Consider the following 23,470-nt stretch of genomic DNA (forward strand, 5'->3'; position numbering starts at 1 on the left):
TCACTCATTCCCATCTTTGTGATTAGCCAAAAGTGGCAGAAAAACGAATGAACCAAACCAATCAATAAATTGTTTTAGAGAACTTTTTTGTTTCGCCATGCCTTTAAATGCACTCTGGATGTCTTTGGGTACTTCTGGCATTCTTTGTATCCATCCCCCCCAACGCCAATGTCCCACCCCCCAAATCATATCATTTGCGCCCTCAAACCATATCGTAATCCCCACAAAGTTTTTAATTACGACAGCGTGTCTACCGAAAGTAACTTTTTTCTTAGCTTTACTGAACACTATACTTGATCTGCCCCTCCTGTAAAATCGTTCATCATAATCCCCCCAAAATAGTTTGGATGAATACGTAATTATTGATGTCTATTCGAATGAAATACCATGTTAAACTGTCCATATGTTTAAATTATTCCAAATGATGCACCTGCTTTAAATTAAGCAGTATTCGAACACAAAGTATTACATTTCAAGAAGTGATGTTATTAATGAATATCGAGAATGTCGCTTATGTCTTGTAATGCAGCTATAGTATAAAACTTCACATTCACCTCAGTAAAGTGCCAAACACGCATTCTCGCAACACATTGGTGTGAGCAAAACGAGCAAGAAAATTTTTACATCCATTTCTTTGCAGGCTTTAAACGGATGTTAATTTAATGGGGTGTTAATACTTTCTTAGGATCCTGAGATATTTAGTCTTTTCCAGCTTCTCTTTTGGCACGTTTGGGGTCAAAAATGTGTGGATACCATATCGCTAAATACAGTCTCCAAAATTTAATGTTCGAACTCTCTCTCTACTACAGAAATGCCTTGACAATGTAAGATTTAACACTTTATCAAGAGCTTCCTATCTCCCCCTTTAAATATAATACTCAAACCTAGCACCAAAATGTTCATGCCAATTTTAAACTTACTGTTGATATTGAAAAGTGGATATTGCCTCCTCCAAAAAATTAATTCTCAGTCTCCACACCAGAATTTCTGCAACAGTATAAGGCAATAGTAATACACAAGAATTTGATACCCCCTCAATTTACTTCTCAATCCCCCTCTAACTAAAATACCTGCCATAATCTAATTAGAGTCTAATCTAGAGTTAGATACTGCCCCCCTCGCCCCCAATGTTTAATTCAGAATCCCCCAGAACCCATGTGCCAATTAAGGCCTAATATGTAAGAGTTGGATATTTCTCCCTTCCCCTTACATAACACCCTTAAATACTTTATTTTCTTCATCTAATGGATTAAATATGGTGCATTTAAGGTGTAAAAGTTTTGCATATGTTTTGGAAAAAAATATAAATGTTGAATTTTATATAATTTGAAGGGGAAAAAATACCCCAAAAATCTCGATGGCACAGCCTGCACCATAATCCCCCCTGTGGGCACAACTTTTTCCCAACACATGACAGTTTGGAGCTGTGGGGCATGCTATATCCCTTTCCAAATGATGCATGGAAAGCTCTACATAGCAGTTTGGAGCATTTCAGTTTAGTGTGCCTCATTTGGCAGCAAGCTTAATTGCTTACCAAAGTTCAATGCTGGGGAGTGTGTTCAATGATGATTAGAAAATCATTCCAATATTAAGGGCTACATGGATAGGGTGACCAGACGTCCTCTTTTATCCAGACATGTCCTCCTTTTTAGGTGTCTGTCTGGCGTCCGGGCAGATTTTTTAGAATTATGTAAATGTCCTCCTTTTCTGGTAAGAGCATAGCATCGACCATACCAAGTGTGCTGTGTAGAGAATGCTTCCACACATAACGATCATCATATCACTTGGGGTGCATTAAGTATTCGAGCAATGCTCACCTAGCATCTTGGAGCTGAACACTATTACTTTCCCGACTGAGTCATTGGTAGGGGTGTGCTGGATCCTGAAACGTCAGTACCAGGATCGGTAAAAAAGAAAGAAAGAAAAAAATCCCATCCCGAAATTATTTACAGAGGTTTCGGGATCCCGAGTCCGGAACCTCCAATTGGTCATTTTTAAAAGTGGTTAATTCTTGATGTTTTCTGCATTAAAAGTGTCTTGACACTTCTCGGAAATTTTTAGCTTTTATTTAAAAAGTATCAGGGGGCAGAAACTTAAGGAAAAATGACGTGTAAAATTCATGATTTCCACAGCTGAAAATTTCTCGGCTTTTCGCACCCTGAAAGTCTGGATTTAAAAAGAATTCTCGTCCCGACGAAAAGAGTTCTGTCCCAGACACCCCTAGTCATCAGTTCGTATTATTCTAACTTGTTGCTTCGCAATCTGAGACTTTTAAAACACATATAATCTGAGCAGTTCCTTTTCGATTCATTGATATGGCTCATTTTAATTCATTTTTTTTTGCCACTTTTGACATTGCGAAGATGAGGATGAGCTATGATATGATGATTTTCATGATAGGACACTCACAAAAACACCCATGCCCACGCTGGGATTCGAACGTGGGAACTCTGGCATTGTGGCATGGTGTGCTAACACTCCTCCACAGAGGGCAGCCAGTTCATTTTCGAGTCATACACACGCGATACAGAAATGCGTAGTGAGAATTTTGATTATTAAGTAATATTTACTTTTATGAAATAACGAAGCGAAAGCGTAAATTCAACAATGCTCTTGAAAGAATATATCCAGCTTTTAAAGGATGGAAGAAACGAATATGAGGTAAAGTGCAAGGTGGCTGTCACTTTCCCCTGCTGTTAAAAGACTGCTAGAAACGTTCCTGCCATTAAAATCATATTTCTTGACCCAATCTAATGAGGATATTGCATTCTAATATCCAAGAATTGGAAAAAGAGTAACATTCTGTGCTTCAAATTATAGATATTCTTATTTATGATTGTCATGTGTTAAATAGTAGATTAGGAGTTGCTTTCGTTGCTTAAAGGTAAGAGGAAATTTTGAGAAAATCATCAGAATTATCTGTGAGCAAAGTGTTGGTATTTGTTTTTTATTATTGATTAAATTGTAAGTAATGGCAAAATGAGTTGCCATTTTTTGCGGTGTCTTCCTTTCTATGACTTTGTCCTCCTTTTTCATTATCCTCTGTCCTCTTTTTTTGAATGTATGTGTCTGGTCACCCTATACATGGAGGTCCAGTTTTGATGTTTGTAATAGGTATGATGATGATGAATCGAGTATGCAGTATGATTGAACCAGTGTTCGGAAAGTTACTTTTTAAAAGTAACTGAGTTACAGTTACTTGGTTCAAAAAGTAATTGATTTACAATTACAGTTACTGATTTTAGAAATCAGTTACTGACACTTGAAAATTAAATATAAGTTACTTTTTGCTTTAAATTTTCTTTCATACAAATTACGCACATTCAATGATCATTAATTGTAATAAAATAAATATATGAACTTACATGTTTTATTTATGTTTCTGATAAATAATAAGTATAAATCTTTACATATTTATTTTATTACAACTACTAAATGATGGAACAAGGAGGCATCTTGCTCGAATGATTTTAATTTTAAAGGGAGATTTTAGATTCTTTTTTTGCAAACTGAAAACCATATTGATTTAATAGGGTGCAAATAATTTCATGGGGTGCCAAGGCATTCTCTCTTTTACAACTTTTTTCATTTAGATCATTCGGTATCCAGGGCAGACTTCCCCCGACCAAAGCTATGGCGCTGAACTTGATAAGACTAAGAAAAGCAGGTGTTGCAAGCGAAGTAAGCAAGAAAATTTTACGAAATGCATTTTTATATGCATACAATTTGAAATCGATGTGGCAATACATCTGTGCCCCCCTGCTGGTGCCCTTGGCCGTCAATGTTTGCCCCACTTGCCCCCCCCCCCTCCTCTAGAATTTGCTTGCTGTCCAAGGTTGGAGGGGGAGGCTGTGGTCGCGCCACTGTCCATGACAAAGCTGCTTGCTGCTGGGTGAATACCATGAATTTTTCACAAGTTAGTCTAGAGAAGGAAATCTGCTACTTGTGGCCATCTAGGATTTTATTTTAAGGAAACCTGAACCTTGTGCCTCATTTATCTCAAAAGAAAGTTTTGGTGAAATAGGTTTGTGTGTTTTCCAGGCCCGTAGCCAGGATTTCTTACTAGGGGGGGCAAAGGCAATCCTAGAGGGGGCAAATTTTTAATATATTGTGTTTCATTGGCAGATATAGCAGGGTACAGAGGGGCGCTTGCCCCCTCCTCCAAAAGTGATAAGTAACAGCATAGACTAGTTAGGTTAGGTTAGGTTAGGTTAGGTTCTAACTATTCTATGGTAACAGGAAAGGGATGATATCTTGAAAATCCAATGAACAAAAAAAGTTCGAGCAACATCAAATAACAATATTTCGATAATGACCTTTCGGACTAACAAGGAATACGAAGATGAAGTTTAACATATATAGGCTAATTGGGATTTTATCTACTTTATATTTACATGTCAATAATGTTAATAGACGATTAATATGTAACTTTGGGCTTCTCTGCAGAACTGATTAAGGAAGTCCTTTATAAATTGTGCTTCATAATGTACTCTAATTTCCAGTATGCAAATTTTTACACACAAAGGAATCTAACGAGAATCCAACACCACCATTATGTTGTGTTATGCAAGAAAAATCGAATTAATTAAATAATAATGGTTACATGTTATCTACACTTTGATGAATTGTGTAAAAATTTGTATAATTTTTTGTAGGCCTACTTGCTAAAACATGGCTCCTATTTGCTTCAAAGGGGAGAGACTTGCATCACCACAGACAATGTTTGCCTACTGGTTACGTTAACCATTTTGCAAAATATTGAGTCATTGAAATACATGTGTTTGACACCCGACAAACAAATAAGAATACTTTGATTGATCAATGACTTCTTGGATTACAGTGTCATCATTCATATTTCATATCAAGTTTTATAGAGGGAAATGTTGTATCCTCTTTACGTTATGAAAAAATACCTTCCTTAATGACTATGGTACGAAACCAAATGATCCTTCGCCTTACCCAATTTCCGAAAAAGCGAGGTCTCTGGGCCACTTATCACCACCACTTTTTGAGCAGAAGTGTACAAACCCAAAATATCAGGGTTTTTTATGCTGATACTGATTTCTGCCAGTCACAGAATGGCTTAAGATATATGAACAAAATTAGGAGAATCCACTCCATAGCAGAAGAGTTGACATAATTATTTGTCAAAAAATTAGGTTGTGCATGAGGTACTTTAACAGACAACGTCTGCTCCAGACACAATGTAATATTATAAATATAAGAAAATAAATAGAAAATAATTTGAGAGATTTTCAATCGTATTTATTTCACTGCAGCTTTTTTATACTTGTCATTTTCTTGAACCTATATTCATAGGGTGCCGCCTGATAGCATCGAAAATTTTCACAGGAAGGCAACTTTTATCAATGACTATTTACTCGTCTAATTCTTCTTTTGATGTTACAAGCAATCGAAATATGGCATTTTATGACCTTAATGTATTCAATCCCATTGTAAGCTTCGCAGTTGCAAATGTAATTTATTTTTACTGCCGTTTAAAATTCTTGAGAGCAATATATATAACATGCTATGGAAACGATATCATGCAAACAGTAGGGTTAAAACTTCACTTTCCCTTTATAAAATGGATATCACGACACACACCTATGTTGCTTATCATATTTAATGCGTTTGCATAGAGAAATGATTCATAAGATTTGAAATTCACATTTATATTTCATAAGATGCTTAGTGTAACCCGTCTCACACTACAAATTTTATCGCTTTCTAACCGAAATAATAAATGTGAAACACTATCACATTTTCATCGTGTTTGATAATAATTTGAGCCAGTAAGCTGTCCTACATCTTCCACTAGCCGACCTCCATGGTGGGATGGTTACATAACACACTACGAAGCCAGGGGTTCCAGGTTAGAGCCTGGGCATGAATGTACTTTGTGAGCAGAGGCGAAACCACAAATCTTTATATGGAGAGGGGTCAAGTACCAGGACAAACATGCCAATTATAATAATAGTAATATAGTGGTGGTAGTGGTAGTAACAATAGTACCATTAAAAGGACGTTATTATTGTCGTAAATCATGCAAAAGGGGGTACAAGTCGATGCTAAAGCATTAGTGTTTGAACAAATAATTTGAAATATTAACTAATAATGGAAAACAAGCACACAAACTGTATTTTTGAAAGACAGAATATGCATGACGAACATTATTCTTTTTGCACATATGACACGTATAACTTTCATGTACAACATATTTTTTACACATATGCAACATGGAGCGACATAAAATAAGAAAATACATATGCAACATGTTAACTCTAAATTGTGTACGTATTCAAAGTTTCTTTAATATATATATATATATATATATACGTACAGTAGAGCATCGATTATCCGAAGTAATTGGGGGACATGGGTGTTCGGAAAACTGGTTTGTTCGGATAATCGAACTGTACATGTTTATTTGCCAAAAAGAAGTACTGTACAGTAAATTTATTCATAAAAACAGGCATCTCTTTAAGTATGTATTACAAAGTAACATACAAAGGCAACTTTAGTAGGAATATATAGTATGTGGTACAGTTTATTAAACAAAAATATGTACATATTACATACGCATTTTGCATGAACAATACACACAGTACACAAAATTAACGTTTAAAAAAATCCTTTATTTTGGTCTGTCTAAGCAAGCCTACAAGCTTACGAGCAGCTAAGTCACGTACTTTTTTCATTACAGATATCTGAAAGTGAGCGAGTACACAGTTCGGTTAAGCGGTCGTTCGGTTGACCGACGTTCGGATAATCGACGCTCTACTGTATATATATATATATATATATATATATATATATATATATATATATATATATATATATATATATTCATCCGCCAAATTGTCTCTCAAATGTGCGACAACAATCTGAAGTACGGTATATATCTGGCCTTACTTCTCTCTCAGGTAATTTAGAATGTATTACAGAAAATAATCATATTGGGATCGAAGCAAGCGGGAAAATCTTTAGATCCAAACATTTGCAAACTGAAAACAATATTGATTTAATTGGGCGCAAATAATTTCACTGGGCGCCATGGGAATCTCTTTAACATTTTTTTTCTTCATTTAGATTGTTTTGGCCCAGGGTTGACTCCTGCTGACCCCTAGCTGCGGCTCTGCACTACGGACTATAAGAACAGTAGATATTATGCTTGCGAGCGAAGCGAGCATGAAAATTTTACGAAATGTACTTTTATTTGTATAAAATTTGAAATCGGTGGGGGGGGCAATTGCCACTCTGTGCCCCCTGTAAGTGCCCTTAGCCATCTGGAAGAAAAATGCAAGAAACACTTGAAAACTTATTCCATCTTGAGTATCCATTTGTCCTGTTATTCTTAGAGTCTGCTAGTCATGTTTCTTTACTTCAATGTTTGCCCCCCTAGATTGGACTTCCCTCCAAGATTGGGGGGGGGGGACGACAATACCCCTGCCCCCTTGTGGATGCAGCACTGTTTGTGAGTGTCTCTTCATCAAATTCACGTCATCACTCATCTCCACGATTAGCTGGATTTGGCAGAAAAGAAATGCTAAGTAACAAAAATCAAATATCCACTCCCTCTCTCTCGCTATTACCAAAAGATAGACTTGGGAAACAAAAAATTATGAAATTATGCAGTTCAAACTTCATAGCAACACATTCGAGAAAAAAACAACATCCAAATACATTAGACACTTTTAATACAAGACTACTCAAAGTGTCACAACTGTTCTAGATACTGAAAATTGCGAAATCATTTTCCGAAATCTGAATCTGGAAGGGAATCCCCCCAATCCTGATACGACATTATGCGGAATCCGACACACCTTCGTGTTGCTAGAGTAATACAGGATATAATTGTAAAGATTAGTGAGAATTCCAGGTAGGAATGTGTTCTGTATTTTTCACAGGGGGGGCAAAGCATGCTCTCAGGGGGGGGGGCAGTTGCCACCCCCCCTGCCCCCCCTCTAGCTACGGGCCTGGTGTTTTCTGTTCTATTCTGTTTGGTGTCTAGAATGGCTGGTTTACATTGGTCGAGTAAGCGGGAGAGTTACTGGGATGAGTTACTGGCTTGTCTGCTCAACTCGACCATTATGTGGCGAGTAGCTGTTAACACACTTTCTATTAAGTGGGATAGTGGCTGCCGGTGTTTGGTGCTCTTTTGACAATATGAACACGTCGACATCGTTCGCGATTTAAAAAAAAAGCTCTAAAACAATTTATACACTTTTTTTTAAAGAGAAATGAATACAATAATGCATGGGAACAAGTCTAGAAAGAAAACTGATTGATCCTTGGTTTTTCTATTTTCAATTGTTCTTGGTTGAACGTAGAACGTAAATTCTTTATTTTAAATTTTACTTCTACGGCTCTACAAACTTTATGTTGTCGGACTTGGATCACCTCCTAGTCATGGTTGAATTTTTAAAGAAATACAATTACAATTAATATGCAAAATCACAACACACTACCACCACACAGACTCCATACTCTCCTCTCCTCAGAAAGCGTTGATCGAGTGGTCTGTCAAGTTTACGCGTGAGTGAAAAATAGATGGGAGAGGAAGCAACTCGGTCGAGTCGCTGTCCTCCGTGGACAGCCACTCGACTGTCCTGACTACCGGAGCGAGTACTGGCTCCAGTACTCTTCCCAGTTGTTTACACGAGGAGAGTAGCTCGATTTGCTCTACTTGCTCCAGCTACTCTCCCGCCTACTTGACCAATGTAAACCAGGCTTAAGGGAGCATTCATTCATCTGTCTCCACTGTGGTTGCCATTGGTTCATACTGGTATATTCAGAATGAATTATACCCTTTGGTTGTTTCATGCCAACGTGCACTGCTACAGGGTACTATTAAAAGAAAGCACAAGGATAGCTAAGCATCAGTGGTGTGCCGACGAGGGAGTTGGTGTGGGTCAATCCTCCCTGGGCCAGTATATTAAATTAACTCCAATAAATATTTAAAAGCCTTGCACTGCGGCCGTGTGGTCTAAGGTGTCATGCTTTGGGCTTCGGCTATGGGATGCACCCAGGTTCGAGTCTCTTGGGGGACTCTCCTGAGATTTCTGCTTGTGTGTGGGACCGGTGGTCACCCACCATTGTGAGGAAATTGGAGAGCTACGAAAGAGTAGCGTAACCCAATTACAGAAACCTACAACAACAACTGGGAGTTCGTTATGATGACCACATGCCACCCCGTAACTGATTGGATGATCTCCCACCTAGGCAGGTGGGAGTGAGGTCGGGGGTCGATAGGTAGACCCTGGCCCTCATGGGACGTTGTGCCATGGGTTATTATAATAATATGAATATTGAAATAAATTGTTTTTTAAACAAGGAACGTCAAAGTCAGGAAAAGATGCCAAATTAGGGCTGACTACTAAAGGAATGTATTCATAACCACCCACCCCATTCTTTCTAAAATCCTGGGCATGCCACTAAGCACACTTATTGTAGAACCTGTGAGCTGATGTATGCTAGTAAGTATGCAGATTATGAATGGTTCATAGCAATATTACTCTAAGATAATAAGTTATTTTACAACATTCAATTCAATCCAAGAATTCAGTTTCATTTATTTATTGACATAGATTGGAAGGTGAAATTCCATTTCTATGTATTTGTATTTTTGTTATACGGCATCGCATTTCTGCCACTTTTGGCTGATAGCGACAATGACAATGAACGATGATTCTTGTTGATTCTTAGATGAAGATGATTAAAGGATGCTCACAAAGAGCAGTTATGCCCTGCATGAGATTCGAACCTGGTAACTTCTGTGGCGAATACAAGAGTCGGCTACTTAACGTGTTCAGCCACTGTGACATGACTTCTATGTGTATTATCTGACATTCTAGAATGATTGGTGCCGATTATATGAGACCAATCATGTGGAATTATGCTTGTGATTGGTATGGCTGGTGTATTAGTATAACTACTTGAGCAGATATGTTATTGATTTACTTGTAAAATTTGTGTATAAAAAGAAAACAAATACAATATTAGTTAGCATAGGCATGCATATGTACACAAATAATGTGAGTGTGTGTGTTCATGCACATGCGTGTTCAGTGCTGGAAGTGGAAATTCCTAGCTGGGAGAGGATGCTTTATGAATCAACATGGAGACAATGAGTAGGTGGGGATGCTTATGCAAATTCACCTAGCTAGGGTGACGCTTCGTGAAAATGTTCTTAAATGTTTGGGGGGGGGGGAATAGCATCTCATGGTATTCATACAATTAGTGCAAAATGTTAACTACACCTCATAATGGCCATGTTAATTTGAGGATAACCACCATCACTACCTGGTTGGCAGTGAAAATGATAATGTAAAATTACTGATAATTGCAGCTGTGGTAGATGAATTAATTTTCATTATGGATCCTGAATCTCCTCTCTACATGTAATTGCAGTCAAGACCTACGAGTTAATAATTTTGAAAATAAATCCCAGATAGAACAGTAAGCTTGCTTCATGATTGAAACAAGCTTTCACATAAAGTGAAGAAGATTGCTACAAGCTTGCATTAGACTTGAATCAAGCCAACTAGTCCCCACATGTCAAAATTATAACAACCGTAACATGACAAGTTTGTCAAAGCCAATTGTCAGCTTGATTCAAGCTTGCCATATCCAACTGGCTTTGACAAGCTACAAGAACGCTACCACAAGCTTGCCACAAGCTTTCGTGCTATCAAGGTTACCTCTTCACCTTCATCAAACTAGCATGTTATTTGGTTTCCTATGGATATTTTCCAACAAGAAAGCTCGTGTATAATAAAAATAATGCCATATTTGGTTCTAAGCCAATGCACATGTAGCAAGTAGAAACTGAGAATCAGTGGCGGCAGTGGGGTAGTGCAGTTTTCTTGGGCACCCCTGCAAGTAAAATATGGGGGGCCCCTTAGTGACAAAAAAATCATGATACTGGAGTGGGATGGACGTACAATAGTTAGCTAGTCCCCCTCTCCCCTTAAATTGTACAAGAAATTAACTTTTATCCTTCCCATTTTTTGTTATCGACTTATACTGTATATTAGTGTAGTACCTTATTGAAACTAAATCAGAATGATCTGAATCTCTGATAAATAATTGGAAGAAGAATCTGGAAATATTTTCATATATTTCAACACAGCGACACAGCCAGGAATCTTTTTTGGAGGGGGGAATCTTCCCACTGCCAAATATTTTGTTCCTTATCCTTTGTGTTTTTTGCTTGAAACATTTTTTAACGAGTTTACATATAATTCACAGATATTTTTTAAAAATACTGTTTTGGGGGGAATTGTTAAAGGATAGTAAACACTTCTCTTTTGGACTTTGAGGTGGATGCGCCTTCAGCACCTAAGACATACCTGGTTGTGCCAGACCAAGATTCAGTGTAAGAGTCGCTCACATTAGCCTTCTAATACTAATAGTGAGTAACATACTAAAGCAAACTTATCACTGCAATTATGGGGGTTGAACTGGACCTCTAGAGTGTCGGTGGTAACCTAACATCCCACAAAGTTAATTGCTATCTGGTACAAAGAAATGTCCGCGGTCTCCAGTCTCCAGAGATAAAGCTGTGATAGGACTCTAATTTACTGAAAATTTCTCACAATGAAATGCCGCTTGGAAGAACTGAACCCCCCGCCCCCCCCCCAAAAAAGAAGGTTGCCACAGACACAATGTTTAATTTTGGCGTTAGTGGCCCTCAATATCATTATTCATAATTTTAACGCTGCCACTTATTTTTGATAGACCATTGATCATATATTTCAAAGACTTTTTCATGAAACAAGAACCATTTTATTAATAGATCATCAGTGCTAGAATTTGCACAAGCATTCAACTCCACCTATATACCCTGTCCCAGGTTATATATATATATATATATATACCCTGAAGCAAGGCCACTCATAACGGCAGAGAAGGGAGGCAAAATCGAGTGGACAGAGCGAAGCAGTACATCCAATGCTGGTAACTGCAATTGCTCTATCCCCCCTACCCCTCTCCATGCAAGCCACTTCCTCTCATGTGTTCATTGGCGGACCCGTCTTGTGTCACTAATTGCACAGAGATTTGTTTTCGTTCACCTGCTCCAGAGATATTAGGGACAGAGTGTACTGCATTGTCTTCAAGCTGATCCATACAAAGATCCTTCCTTCTATCCCAAACTCGAACAAGGAAATTCACAGCTAGGAATTTTCACTTTGAACACTGCAAATCACAGAAATCTCAACACATTGGAAAAGAAAAACTAGTTCGACAGAAATGTCCACAAAATTTCAATACATAAGAAAAATGAACTTCACAAAATTACACAAAATAATGGACAGATTTAACTCATACGCTGTATACCCTGCGTAACAGAGGAGAGGATAATGGCCCTCAGGGAAAAGGAATAATTGCCCCTGGGCCCCACCCCCTACTGAGTTTTTGGGCCCCTTTGAAGTAAAACGTATCAGGTGTAGACAATGTGGGAAATTCATTTCAGCTCTTATTTTAATATGAAAAGGCTTGGGGTCCCCTTGAAAATATTTAATGTGAAGTTACATTTTTAATATCACGTGTAACACTAATATTAGCGGTAAAAGGTCATGAATTACCAAGTTTGATGTTTATTGTGTAGCAATAAGGAATCGACTGGTTGAGCAACTGAATCTCAATACACTACATTTACGACAAACTGCGTAGCTATAACGGTATGAGATTTTCCTATCGCTTACTATCTGCGGAGCAAATAAGTTAATTCTGCATTTCAGAGGGAACTCATATAACAAGTTATCTTGGCTCCTCCTGCTGAGATAATACACCACTCCTTATTATCGCATACGTTGTCACATGATGTAACTGGGAACCAGATTGCTGTTCCACAAATCACTTTTTTTTTTTTTTTTTTTTTTTGTAAGCGACACTAACTGTGAAATTTCTGCTGTTATATAACATTTCAGAACCACATTGCGGTGGCAGCAATTGAGTTACAAAATTAAGGTGGGGGGGGGGACAGTTTACTTTCCCTTGGTAGATGGTAGATAAGGTTTAGCATAGTGCTGGTTCCAGTGGCTGTCCCTCCATGGAACAGAGGGAACAGGCTGTTCCCTTCTACTTATCGCCCTTTTTAGCTATTTAAATTATCTATAATTACATAATAAGAACACTTCTTTCTTCCGAAATCAACGTGCCGAAGAAAAACTTTCACCGTGACTGGACGTTTGTTTACTTCACCCACCCTCGTCGTCCCACGCTCTGCTGTCTGTTGCCGAGTATTTCCGAACACGCGCGAAGCTAAACGATCCTCATGGTGCCACGGAAGCTGAACTCTCTAGCTGTTCCCTACGAGAGACATAGCGAATTCGTTTTCCTTCGAGTTTTTGCTATGTGCTAAAGTTTAATTGCGTCGTAGTGATAGTTTTGAGTGTAGTAAGTCTATAGTTTCCTAATCTCATTGCAAAATTGCGTCTGTCATTCATAACGAACTGGAAAAATCTTCTACAGTCTAAGCGTCTGCTAAATGCCTTGGCTAAACGCTGCGAAATAGCTTCCGAGGGAACAGCTCGCATTCACCTGTTCCACCAGCCCCAAGATGCATGCAGCGGCAGGACAAAGCGAATGTTGCGAGTGTTGTATGATCGACCGGCTGAAGACGAAAGCTTTTAGTTCATTGAACTTTACAGAAAAGACAGCAAACCAACACCTATCCTAACCGAAATAAAAACTAAAACTAAATCGTACACAAGACATTTTCAAACAAGTTACTACATCTCTGTAACTGTATACTCTTCCAGTGGCAAATTATTGTTGTCCTTGTCTGTTCCCGAGAAGGGAGTTTGGAACAGTTTGGGTTTTGTCACAATTTCTACAAATGTAGTGGACGCATGGACGTCCGCAGGATTTTTTCCAGGGAAAGCAAAGGAAGGCATTTTTTTCCAGGGGGGACAAGCAAGGTACCTTTTCCCCAATAGTGTTGTACCCTCAAAAAAACATTGCTTAAATTTGAATTTATCATATTCATGCAATAATTAACACATATTATTGTGGCTGAAATGAAATTATATGTGACAAATATATAATTTTTGGTTGACTTTCATTTTCCAGGGGGGCGGACAAGGCCCCCCTTCTGGACGCCCATGAGTGGACGTCATAAAAAAACTCGGCCATCTGATTGCCATTATTGCATTGAGGACGTTTGAATTACAATGCTCAAGTATAAAAAAAAAAATGTCAACTTAATCTACAAATAGAGAGATGAAACCGGTTTTGACAAAACATTTTTTCTCTGATCACTCATAAATTGCTTTTATTAATGTTTCCTATGTTGCGCATCAACAATTTTGTTTTTAATGTTTTCTTTACATTATATCATATTTGCTTTAACATTGGTATTTTCATAATTTTAACGTGCTTCATGTATGTGACTTCTGAATTTTTTTAGCATATGTTTCGTATGTTTATTTGGTTCATTTGAACAAGGGTTGAATTTTACTTGGTCTACTGTATTATATTACGATACGTATGGGAGGGGAGGGGGCAAGTGCATGTCACCTGTTCCCCTGCCTGATTTAGCACCGCACGCCACTGGCTGGTTCAAAAGTGGCCCCTTCCCTAATCCCTTCCATAAAACACAAAGCATCATGGAATAAAATACAATTATATTAAATAACCCATGGCACAACAGCCCATTGAGAGCCCAGGCCTACCTACCGACTGCCAGCCTTACTCCCACCTGATCCTACTCTCTCACTCACCTGAGGTGGGAGTTCATCCAATCAGTGGTCAGAATGACAAATTCCCAGTCGTTGTTGTAGGTTCCATGACTGGGTTATGCTACACATTCGTAGCTCTCTAATTTCCTCACAATGGTGAGTGGCCACCGGTCCCATACACAGGCCAAAATCTCAGGAGTTAAGTTGTTACACTTCCCCCAGGAAACTTGAACCTGCGAACATCCTGTAACAGGAGCCAAAAGCATGACGCCTTAGATCACAGTGCAATAAAATGCAATTGTAGCTTATAATTGCATTGATTTGTCATCTTTATAAAGTAAAAGCAATAGGAATAGATGATATTCAGAGAACAACTTCCCCCACAATTCATTAAGTGAAATCACACCTGCTGCCATATTTCTGGCAAACAGAGATCCTGTGTTGAAAACTGCCAGTTAACCATTGTGTGCATGGTCTTTTAGCAAATTTTCTTGCTGTAAGAAGCCTTCTCATACACTTTCCTTAACCTCCATGAATCTGTTTGCCGGACTTCATGTGTTTCTTTCCAAAGTGCACAGCTTGATAATGCCAAGTTACATATCATCCATTGAAGTTAATTGATAAATAATATACAGGGTGTACATGATGAACCTCCAGGGTTTTGAAGTGATGGGAAATTAAAATGAACACACTTGCATATTTTTTGGTAATTTTATTGCAAAGATCAACTCAAAAAGATTCTTACCAAAAATCACCACACTTCTATGTGAGCACCTTTAGTGACACGAAGAATGTCCAGCTGGTATTCCACTTCGTGCTGCAGCACGTCGTCAGGGATGGTATCAATGGCAGTAACAATTCGGCAGTGATCAGAACGCTACATTTTAAAAGTAGCTTCGCTACAGCTACTCTTCCAAAATGTAGCTTTGCTACAGCTACAACTACATTTACCATAAAGTAGCTCGCTATGCTACTCATGTGCACTACTAGCTACTTCACTACTTTTATGCTACTTCTGCATAAAAATTTAATTCTGCCATATGGATATTCAAAAGAAGCCCCTAGTATGATAGTTGTACTTACTGGAAAAGAGATTTTGTTATTTATTATCATGATTCCCGTCATTCTATAATTTTAATAGCAGTGTTACTTCAGTTACTTATTTTTACTATAATGTTTGAGAACAACGTACCTATCAATTCAAATTTGATGTATGAGTATTGCAATTAGGATGATACCCAAATTAATGATTACAACTAAACACAAATAAAATTTGGTATGATTATTTGCATTTATATATCAACATATTTTTCTTGGGAATAAATATTGAGTGTGGCAGAAAGTGACTCTAGATAAGAAAATTACTAAATAAAACATTTATCCTCATTTACATGATTAGCGAAAGTAACAGAAAACCGAAACAAATATATTGGGGAAACTAACGTTCAAAACATAGTGTTCTAAACATATTGTAATTTGAAAATTTGTGAACAAATATTATGACAAAAATAATTGTAATTCCTGAATGTGTATGTCTATAGTTCATGTAACAATAATTTCTTGCTGGTGAGATTCTATACACTGACATTGATCAATGCTTTTAACCTACTGAGCCATTGATTGCTGGCACTATTGCTATGTCATTCTGGTGGGAAATGGATCGCTCGTTTTTGAACTGCAAGTCGTGTTTACACAGTAATTAATGACATCATTGATATCCACACCATATGTTCCTGGGGTGCTGCAAACGAAGTATTCTTCTTTATGGGTGCCGCAAACAAGGCATGTTTCCAGAAGTGTAACTAACATGCTCTGCAACCCCCCCCCCCCCAACTTTCAGTTGTTCACCCCTACTCGTTAAAAAAAAAAAAAACTTTTCCTTCCAAAATATTGATTCACGCTTAGGTAGAATACAAATATCAAAATACATACATGTAATTTGAATCAGTGTAAAAACTGGTACGAAAAGTTAAGACAACGAACTAATATATATACCTATGGCTCGACAGCCCTCACAGCTATTCACTCCTAGCTCCCCAATTTCCTCATGATGGTGGGTTGCCACCAGCCCTATACGCAGGCCGTAAACACAGAGACTGAAACTAGGTGGACTCGAACCCATGCAGTCCCGCAGTCGGAGCCCAAAACACAGCACCCGGCCACAGAGGAGGAAATATCATATATATCATATATATGTATGTATGTATGTATATGTATATGTATGTATATATCAAGTCTGCATCTATGATGTTGAGAAAACTACCAAACTACCTTTTACATTCGTTATATCTTCTCGATGTTGCCAAATTACAGGTCGATGATGTTTTTTTTATATTACATCTAAAATTCTTTTAATGAATAATGATTTTGTGCCACTTATCCAAACTTTGTTGTAACATTGTTTTTATGATTTTTCCAGGCACTATATGGCGTAAATGCATTCACATGAATTTGCATGTTTCGTGTTCTTTGATTTTTTAAATTAAACCTTTCCAATCATTAATTTTCCCTTTACACCATACATTATTATAGTGTTTATCAAACCAATCGCAAACAACCCAACTGTTCACAATAAACAGCATCTAAAATAGATTAATAACATATTCCAAATCTTTCTATTTTCTGTCCGGTTTTAGTGCTAGTGCATAATCGAAGGTGACAGATACTACTGCTCAGATTGTTGGGGATGCTCTTTCCTTCAGTCTACCCTTCGGCGACGTAAACAATGACTTGAACCATTCAGCTAATGAAGGTTTTCATCTAATCTGGTCATCCACTTCCTACTTTTCCAGTGATTAACATTTTCTGTTTGCATTTGTAGGAGCATAAAATATATGTTTGGTTTAAAATATATTTTAACGCCGAAAGGAAAACTGTTGTGAACTATCGGTCTTTCTTTCTTTATCATTCTTACTGTGCCACCAAAGCTCGTGTGCCACCCCTCCCCAAGCTAAAAATAAAACGTAGCTCTTAGCTGGAATATATTCATATATATCAGTTAGTTATCTGGATATTATAATTATTCAGATACTAATGAAATAATTTACATTAATATCTATAATCTGCGATATCAAGGTATTTATAATCTAGATTATCCGTATTTCCATACAATAGACTGTCTTTATGAACCTCCTGTAAAAGTAAGCGGTATTGTCGATATTTTTTCACTGTTGCCACATTCAAAATTTACCTCAAAATGCTGAGAACAAATGTAGCTGTAGCTAACTACAATAGCGCTGCTACAAGTAGCACGCTACTTCCAAATGCTGCAATTCGGTCACGCAAAGCATTCACCTTTGGCACCTTCGTTGAGTAAACTGCATCCTTAACATACCCCCAGAGGAAGAAGGAGTCCAGAGGAGTGGCCAGGGGATAGCCACGAACTTGCTCAACTATCTCGTCGGAGACACGTGGTGTGGCGTTCCTCCCCCTGGCTTCTTCAACACACTACCAGATCCCAGAAAACTTCTGTATCATGCCCTGATGCTCTTGTCCATTGGCGGAGTTTTGTTAAAGACATGCCGAAACTTACGCTGCACCATAACAATTAATTTAGACTCTGCAAACCATACCACAGCATGTGCTCTCTCTTGAGAAGACAAAGTGGTGACAGTGCTGCTAAGCATGACATGCATTAAATAATAATAAAAGATAAAAAAATGAGCATATATGGCACCAAATACAAAAGACTGGATTGTCGTAACTTTATTTTCTTATTTTTAATATTGCATCAAAACCCCGGAGGTTCATCCTGTACACTTTAATGTGTGGAATGGTGTTTCTCCCAGTAAAAACCACTAATTAGCATTATTTCTTGCTACATAAAACTATATTATGAAGAATAAAGCATTTTACAAAATTCTGACTTTAGTTCAGTTTGAATAAGGGGACAACACTGTCAGTAAAATATATTTTTTGCCATTGTAGCGAGCCTCAAACCTATATAAATGCTGCTGTAAAGGGATAATAAGGTGTTTTATCAAGTGGCACAATTCAGTAGTGCCACTAGACTTTTTGGTGTACATGTATTTGATATTACTATTGTTATTACGTAATCCAAGCAAGGATTTATTTCAAACAACTGAAGATTTACACATTGAAATAAAAACAAATTCAAGTGTTGTACTGAAAATTTGTTAATGTTTAAGTTCAGACATCCATGATCAAGGGATTTAGATCACACTCTGATGTCAGAAATCTAATTAATACCTTCATTTTACTTTCATCAGAAAATATGCCTTTGTTTATTTTGACAGGATGGGTCTTGGCCCACTCTTGGATCTTCCCCTGCCACAATTGTGCCATTGTGCCATTTTTCTTGTCTGAAAACAGTTGTGGAGTATGTTTTGTCATACTTAAGTTTGTACTTCACCTTTGATGTTACAGTGTTGGTATAATATGCACAGGTGGGCAATGTAAATAAATAAGAAACTACTTTTTTCTCATGTTAGTACAGTGATTGATACAATGTAATGTACAACTTTTCATCATTAGTCATTTATTTTTCCAGAGATGTTCGATGGAGATTTAAGTCAAGCAATTGATTATGTCTATGCAACACGAAGAATTTTGTCTAGAAGGAATGATAATTATCGCCCTGCAATTAACTGGAGACAGAACATCCGAACATCCAATGCAGGAAACACTAGGGGACGGCCATATATGCACAGCAATAGACCTAATACTCGAGCAAGGGTTCATGCCATGGCTAACCTGATGGAACTTCCAGGGCAAGATGACCTGTTCATTCCAGCATTTCAAAACTTTATGCCACCTGACATAAATCTTAACATGGGATTGAACAATCTTTATGCACAGCCAAACGTTATAAGACAGGTAGTTCAATCACAGCCTCAAAACCTGGTAGTAACTTATCAGAATATGCAACCGGATCCAGTGACAAGGCAGCAGTTTGTACAAGATGGTTCCCAGGTGAATGTAGATCATAACGCCCTTCAACAAAATTTACAACCAGATGACTTGACAGGACCTGTGCTACATTTGAATAGATACCCATTGCCTGATTCTGCTAACACAGAACACACAGATCCTCCCGATCTTGTGCCTGAAAATATCAGATTGGCGAGGCAAAATTTCCAAGCCTCCATCATAGCTTCAACCTCTGCCGAAGGTTTGGAGAATACACGAGGACGATGCAACAAGTCACCTCCAAACGATAATGCAAGCAGAAGGAATTCTGAACCAAGAGACCCAAGATGTGTGGTCTCAGATGGAGCTGAACAGGGCTTTGCATTAAATTGTAATCCCCGGAATGTTGTTGCAAACAGTAACAGTAGATTTCAACCTGAAGCAAACAGAAATGAGTCTGCGAATGTAAGTAATGCTAGAAATCAAAATCAAAGAATACCATCAGAAACAGTATGTAACACAAATCATGGAATTGCTAAACCTGTAACACACCAACAACACAAATATCGTCAATCGTTAGAGAAAAGGAACAACAAGGACGATATTGAAGAAACATTACTACAAATAAGTGGATATTCAGGAGACCTCAACTCAACTCAACAGCCTTTACCCGAAAATGTCCGTTTACCCATTAATGCATCAGCTTCCACAAGTAGCTTTGGAACTACAATACCACAATCCAGAAAGCCTGTTATGAATGAAAACACACATGTAAGCAAAGTTCAATGCAGGGACCAAGCTCATATGAACCCAGACCAGTCCAAACAGGATCTAACATCAAGAAAACTACCTTTGAATGCACTTTCAAGTGGTGCTAATAGATTTCAAGCTGATGTAAACCAAACGGAGCCTACAAACTCAGATACAGACTCAAATCAAAAGAACACAGAACGTAAACAACCAAATCCGACCTCAAAGCATGTGATCGTTCCACCAGCACCAGTATACCAGCCTCGTCAGGCAAACATTTTAATTAGTAGAGAGGGAACTAACATTTCATACACACAACCGAATGTCCAACAACCAAGAGAAATGCTGCAGTCCAGGCGTATTGAAACTAGAACTTTGGGAGGAATGTTGATGAATATTGCACGTACTAAAAATAGTTAGCATTTGAAGAATGGTGATAACTTTCTGGATTTATTGACATTTATAATAATCTAGTATCTGCTGAAGTATATACTCGAGTCTGATACATAATTCTTCTCTCCTGAATTACTTTTCTTCAGTTTTTCTACTTTCATTATATTATTTTGTAATTGTATCATTATTTTATTATTCCTTTTGTTATAAGAGTATGGGCAATCCTTTTTCATATTATTATATGTTTTGTTCATTTTTATACCAACTTGTGCACTTCTCTTGAAGTGGTATCTGGTCTTGCTAAGCTGACAAAAATTTTGGTAAAGGCTGCACAAAATATGTTACTGAAATAAAAGTTGTACCTGTCAGGCTTTGAACTATCTCACATGATGTTTCTACACAGTGAGGCAATTTGAAATCGGGACTGATGCTATAAAAATAAACAAGTGTTCATAGAAAGTTACTTACCTGGGATCATTCAAAGTAGGACCCTCCTGCATCCACACATCATTGCACCCTGCCTACCAGTGCATGGAAGGATTGCTAGAATTCGTTTTGTGAAATGCTGTTTAAAATCCTTGTCATAGTCCTCTTGATGGTCGGCATGTCACAAAGTACGAACCTTTGAGTGCAGATTTTAGTTTAGAAAATAGAAAATAATCAGAAGGGGCCAGATCTGGTGAATAGGCAGGATGCAACAATATATGGATTCCCTTTTGGGGCAAAAAGTCCTTCTCAATCACAGCCTTGTGACTTGGGGCAGTGTCATGAAGCGGACATCAGCTGTCATCATCCCGATACTCGGGCATCACATGTGTTATTCTTTGCATCAAACGTTTCATAACCTCAAGATAAAATACAGCAGTAAGAGTCTGTCTGTAATTTCGGTCTTTAGGAATGATTGTCCTCATTTTCTCAACCAATTCCGGCGTTCTCAACTTCCTTGCTGCACTCGGATACTCATTATCTTCAATTGACTCCCATCCTTCATGTGAAACACCTGTGCCATTCAAATACATGTGTACGGGATAAACAATTGTCCCCATACACCTGGCTGCAACATGTGAATTGTTTTCATATCAGCTTTACCCAGGCATGCACAAAACATGTTCCATGTTGAAATCAGGATGCACTTTCGTAACACGTGCCCACAGTCAACAATGCCACATGTGGCAATGTCACTCAAGGTCAATGAGCTCTGCACCAATTGTTCGTGAGATATCCCTCACTTGTTCCCACCACAGAATGCTTGCACAGTGGTATCAGTCTCGCTTTGAAATTACTGCACATTGTTGAAGCCTGGGCTGTCTTCTTGAATATTTATATTGAATTTCATTATCTATTCCCAAGCTTTTCATATCTCTTTAAATGTTTTGAATGGTATAGTTTGAAATATATGTGTTCATCAAACATACTTTAAGCAAAAAATGTAAAGAGATTAATATACATTAATCACTAAAAGAAGGTATAAGATTGTGAAATGCAAGGATATATACTACCAATTATTTAATTTTTTTTTTTGCATGAAAATTATATGCAAACCTTATTTATGGCGTATCATAACTCTTTTCTGGAAGGTCAATTCTTTGCAATGAATAGATATACTTTTGATCGGATTATTTGTTTGTTTTGACTATTGTCATATTTCAGTTGCTGTGTGTTTGGGTTTTGTGTACTTACAGCATCAAATAAAACATCGATAAGGATCACATACCCTAAAATTTACATTTCTTTAGTACAGCAACCCAAATATGAGTACTACCAAATTAAATATAGATTTGTGAACAGTTAAATAAAAATGTAGCAGTGAATAGTAAAAGAAATATCCATAAAAAGTTTATGAACATACATTAGCATGAAGAAATAAATATTTTTTACCTGAACTAAAATATAGGTATACTAATAACTGATGATGTACCAATTTGTAATAAAAAATATAATTTTTATCCCAAACTAGAAAGTTACATGTAATATAAATAGGTTATTATAAACTGGTTTGTAGTTATTCCTGTATTCCTTAGAATTCAACAAGCCTGGTGTTTGAACCAAATTATAATATACAAGCTAACTTGTACTGTTGTTTCATACATTGAAAGTGTAAGTTAGCAGGCAATGAACATCGTATTGTCATAAACGATAGATTAATGTGCTAAATTCTTTGTATACAAATATGTCAATTTTGAGGAAAATAAAAATACTTGAAAGCATTGATGAATTCATTTTTTTGTTGGAGTATATTGATTCTGGTTATGTGTTTTAATATGACTTTCGTCATTTATAAAATACTGTTTTTCATACAAGAAAAATTGTGTGATACCAATAAGAATTCTTCTCTGATACGTAAAGTTTAAAACTGAAATCGTATTTATATTTTTTTTAAAAAAGGAATATTCACATGAAGGTAATATTTACTTGCCCTATGAAATAACAACCGGTAACAACCTGGCAGCAATACTGGAAGTCAACTGCCCGAATACAGTCATAACATAACTATAATTGTTAAAAATGACACAAAACAAACAAACAGCTGATTGTGTGTTGTTTTTAACAAGTATGTTGCCAGCACGTGACGTAAGAAGCTTTTTACTGTCATATAACTATAATTGTCATGTTTATTGGATACAGGGGCATGTGTCCTATAACAGGGTGTCTACCAAAATAACTAATCCAAAATTCTTGACTTTTTCTTGGTCTTTCATTCCTTTTTCTTGACCTTTTTCCCCTTTTTTTTAACATGTATTTAATTGTCCCCTACTGAGATAAAGTTGGAA

At 37.3% G+C, this 23,470-nt stretch overlaps 1 protein-coding gene across 1 annotated transcript in view; it reads left to right on the forward strand.

Annotated features, from left to right (window-relative positions):
* Nucleotides 1-23,470, forward strand: part of LOC145984356 (uncharacterized) — a 135,493-nt gene that overhangs the window by 84,721 nt on the left and 27,302 nt on the right. The window contains exon 4 of the mRNA XM_083118015.1: nucleotides 19,198-20,709. Coding sequence (XP_082974141.1) covers nucleotides 19,198-20,709 — 1,512 coding nt within the window. The remainder of the gene's footprint in view (nucleotides 1-19,197; nucleotides 20,710-23,470) is intronic.

Source organism: Lepisma saccharinum, chromosome 1, assembly GCF_977018435.1.
Source record: "Lepisma saccharinum chromosome 1, izLepSacc3.1, whole genome shotgun sequence".
Taxonomy (NCBI): Eukaryota; Metazoa; Arthropoda; class Insecta; order Zygentoma; family Lepismatidae; genus Lepisma; species Lepisma saccharinum.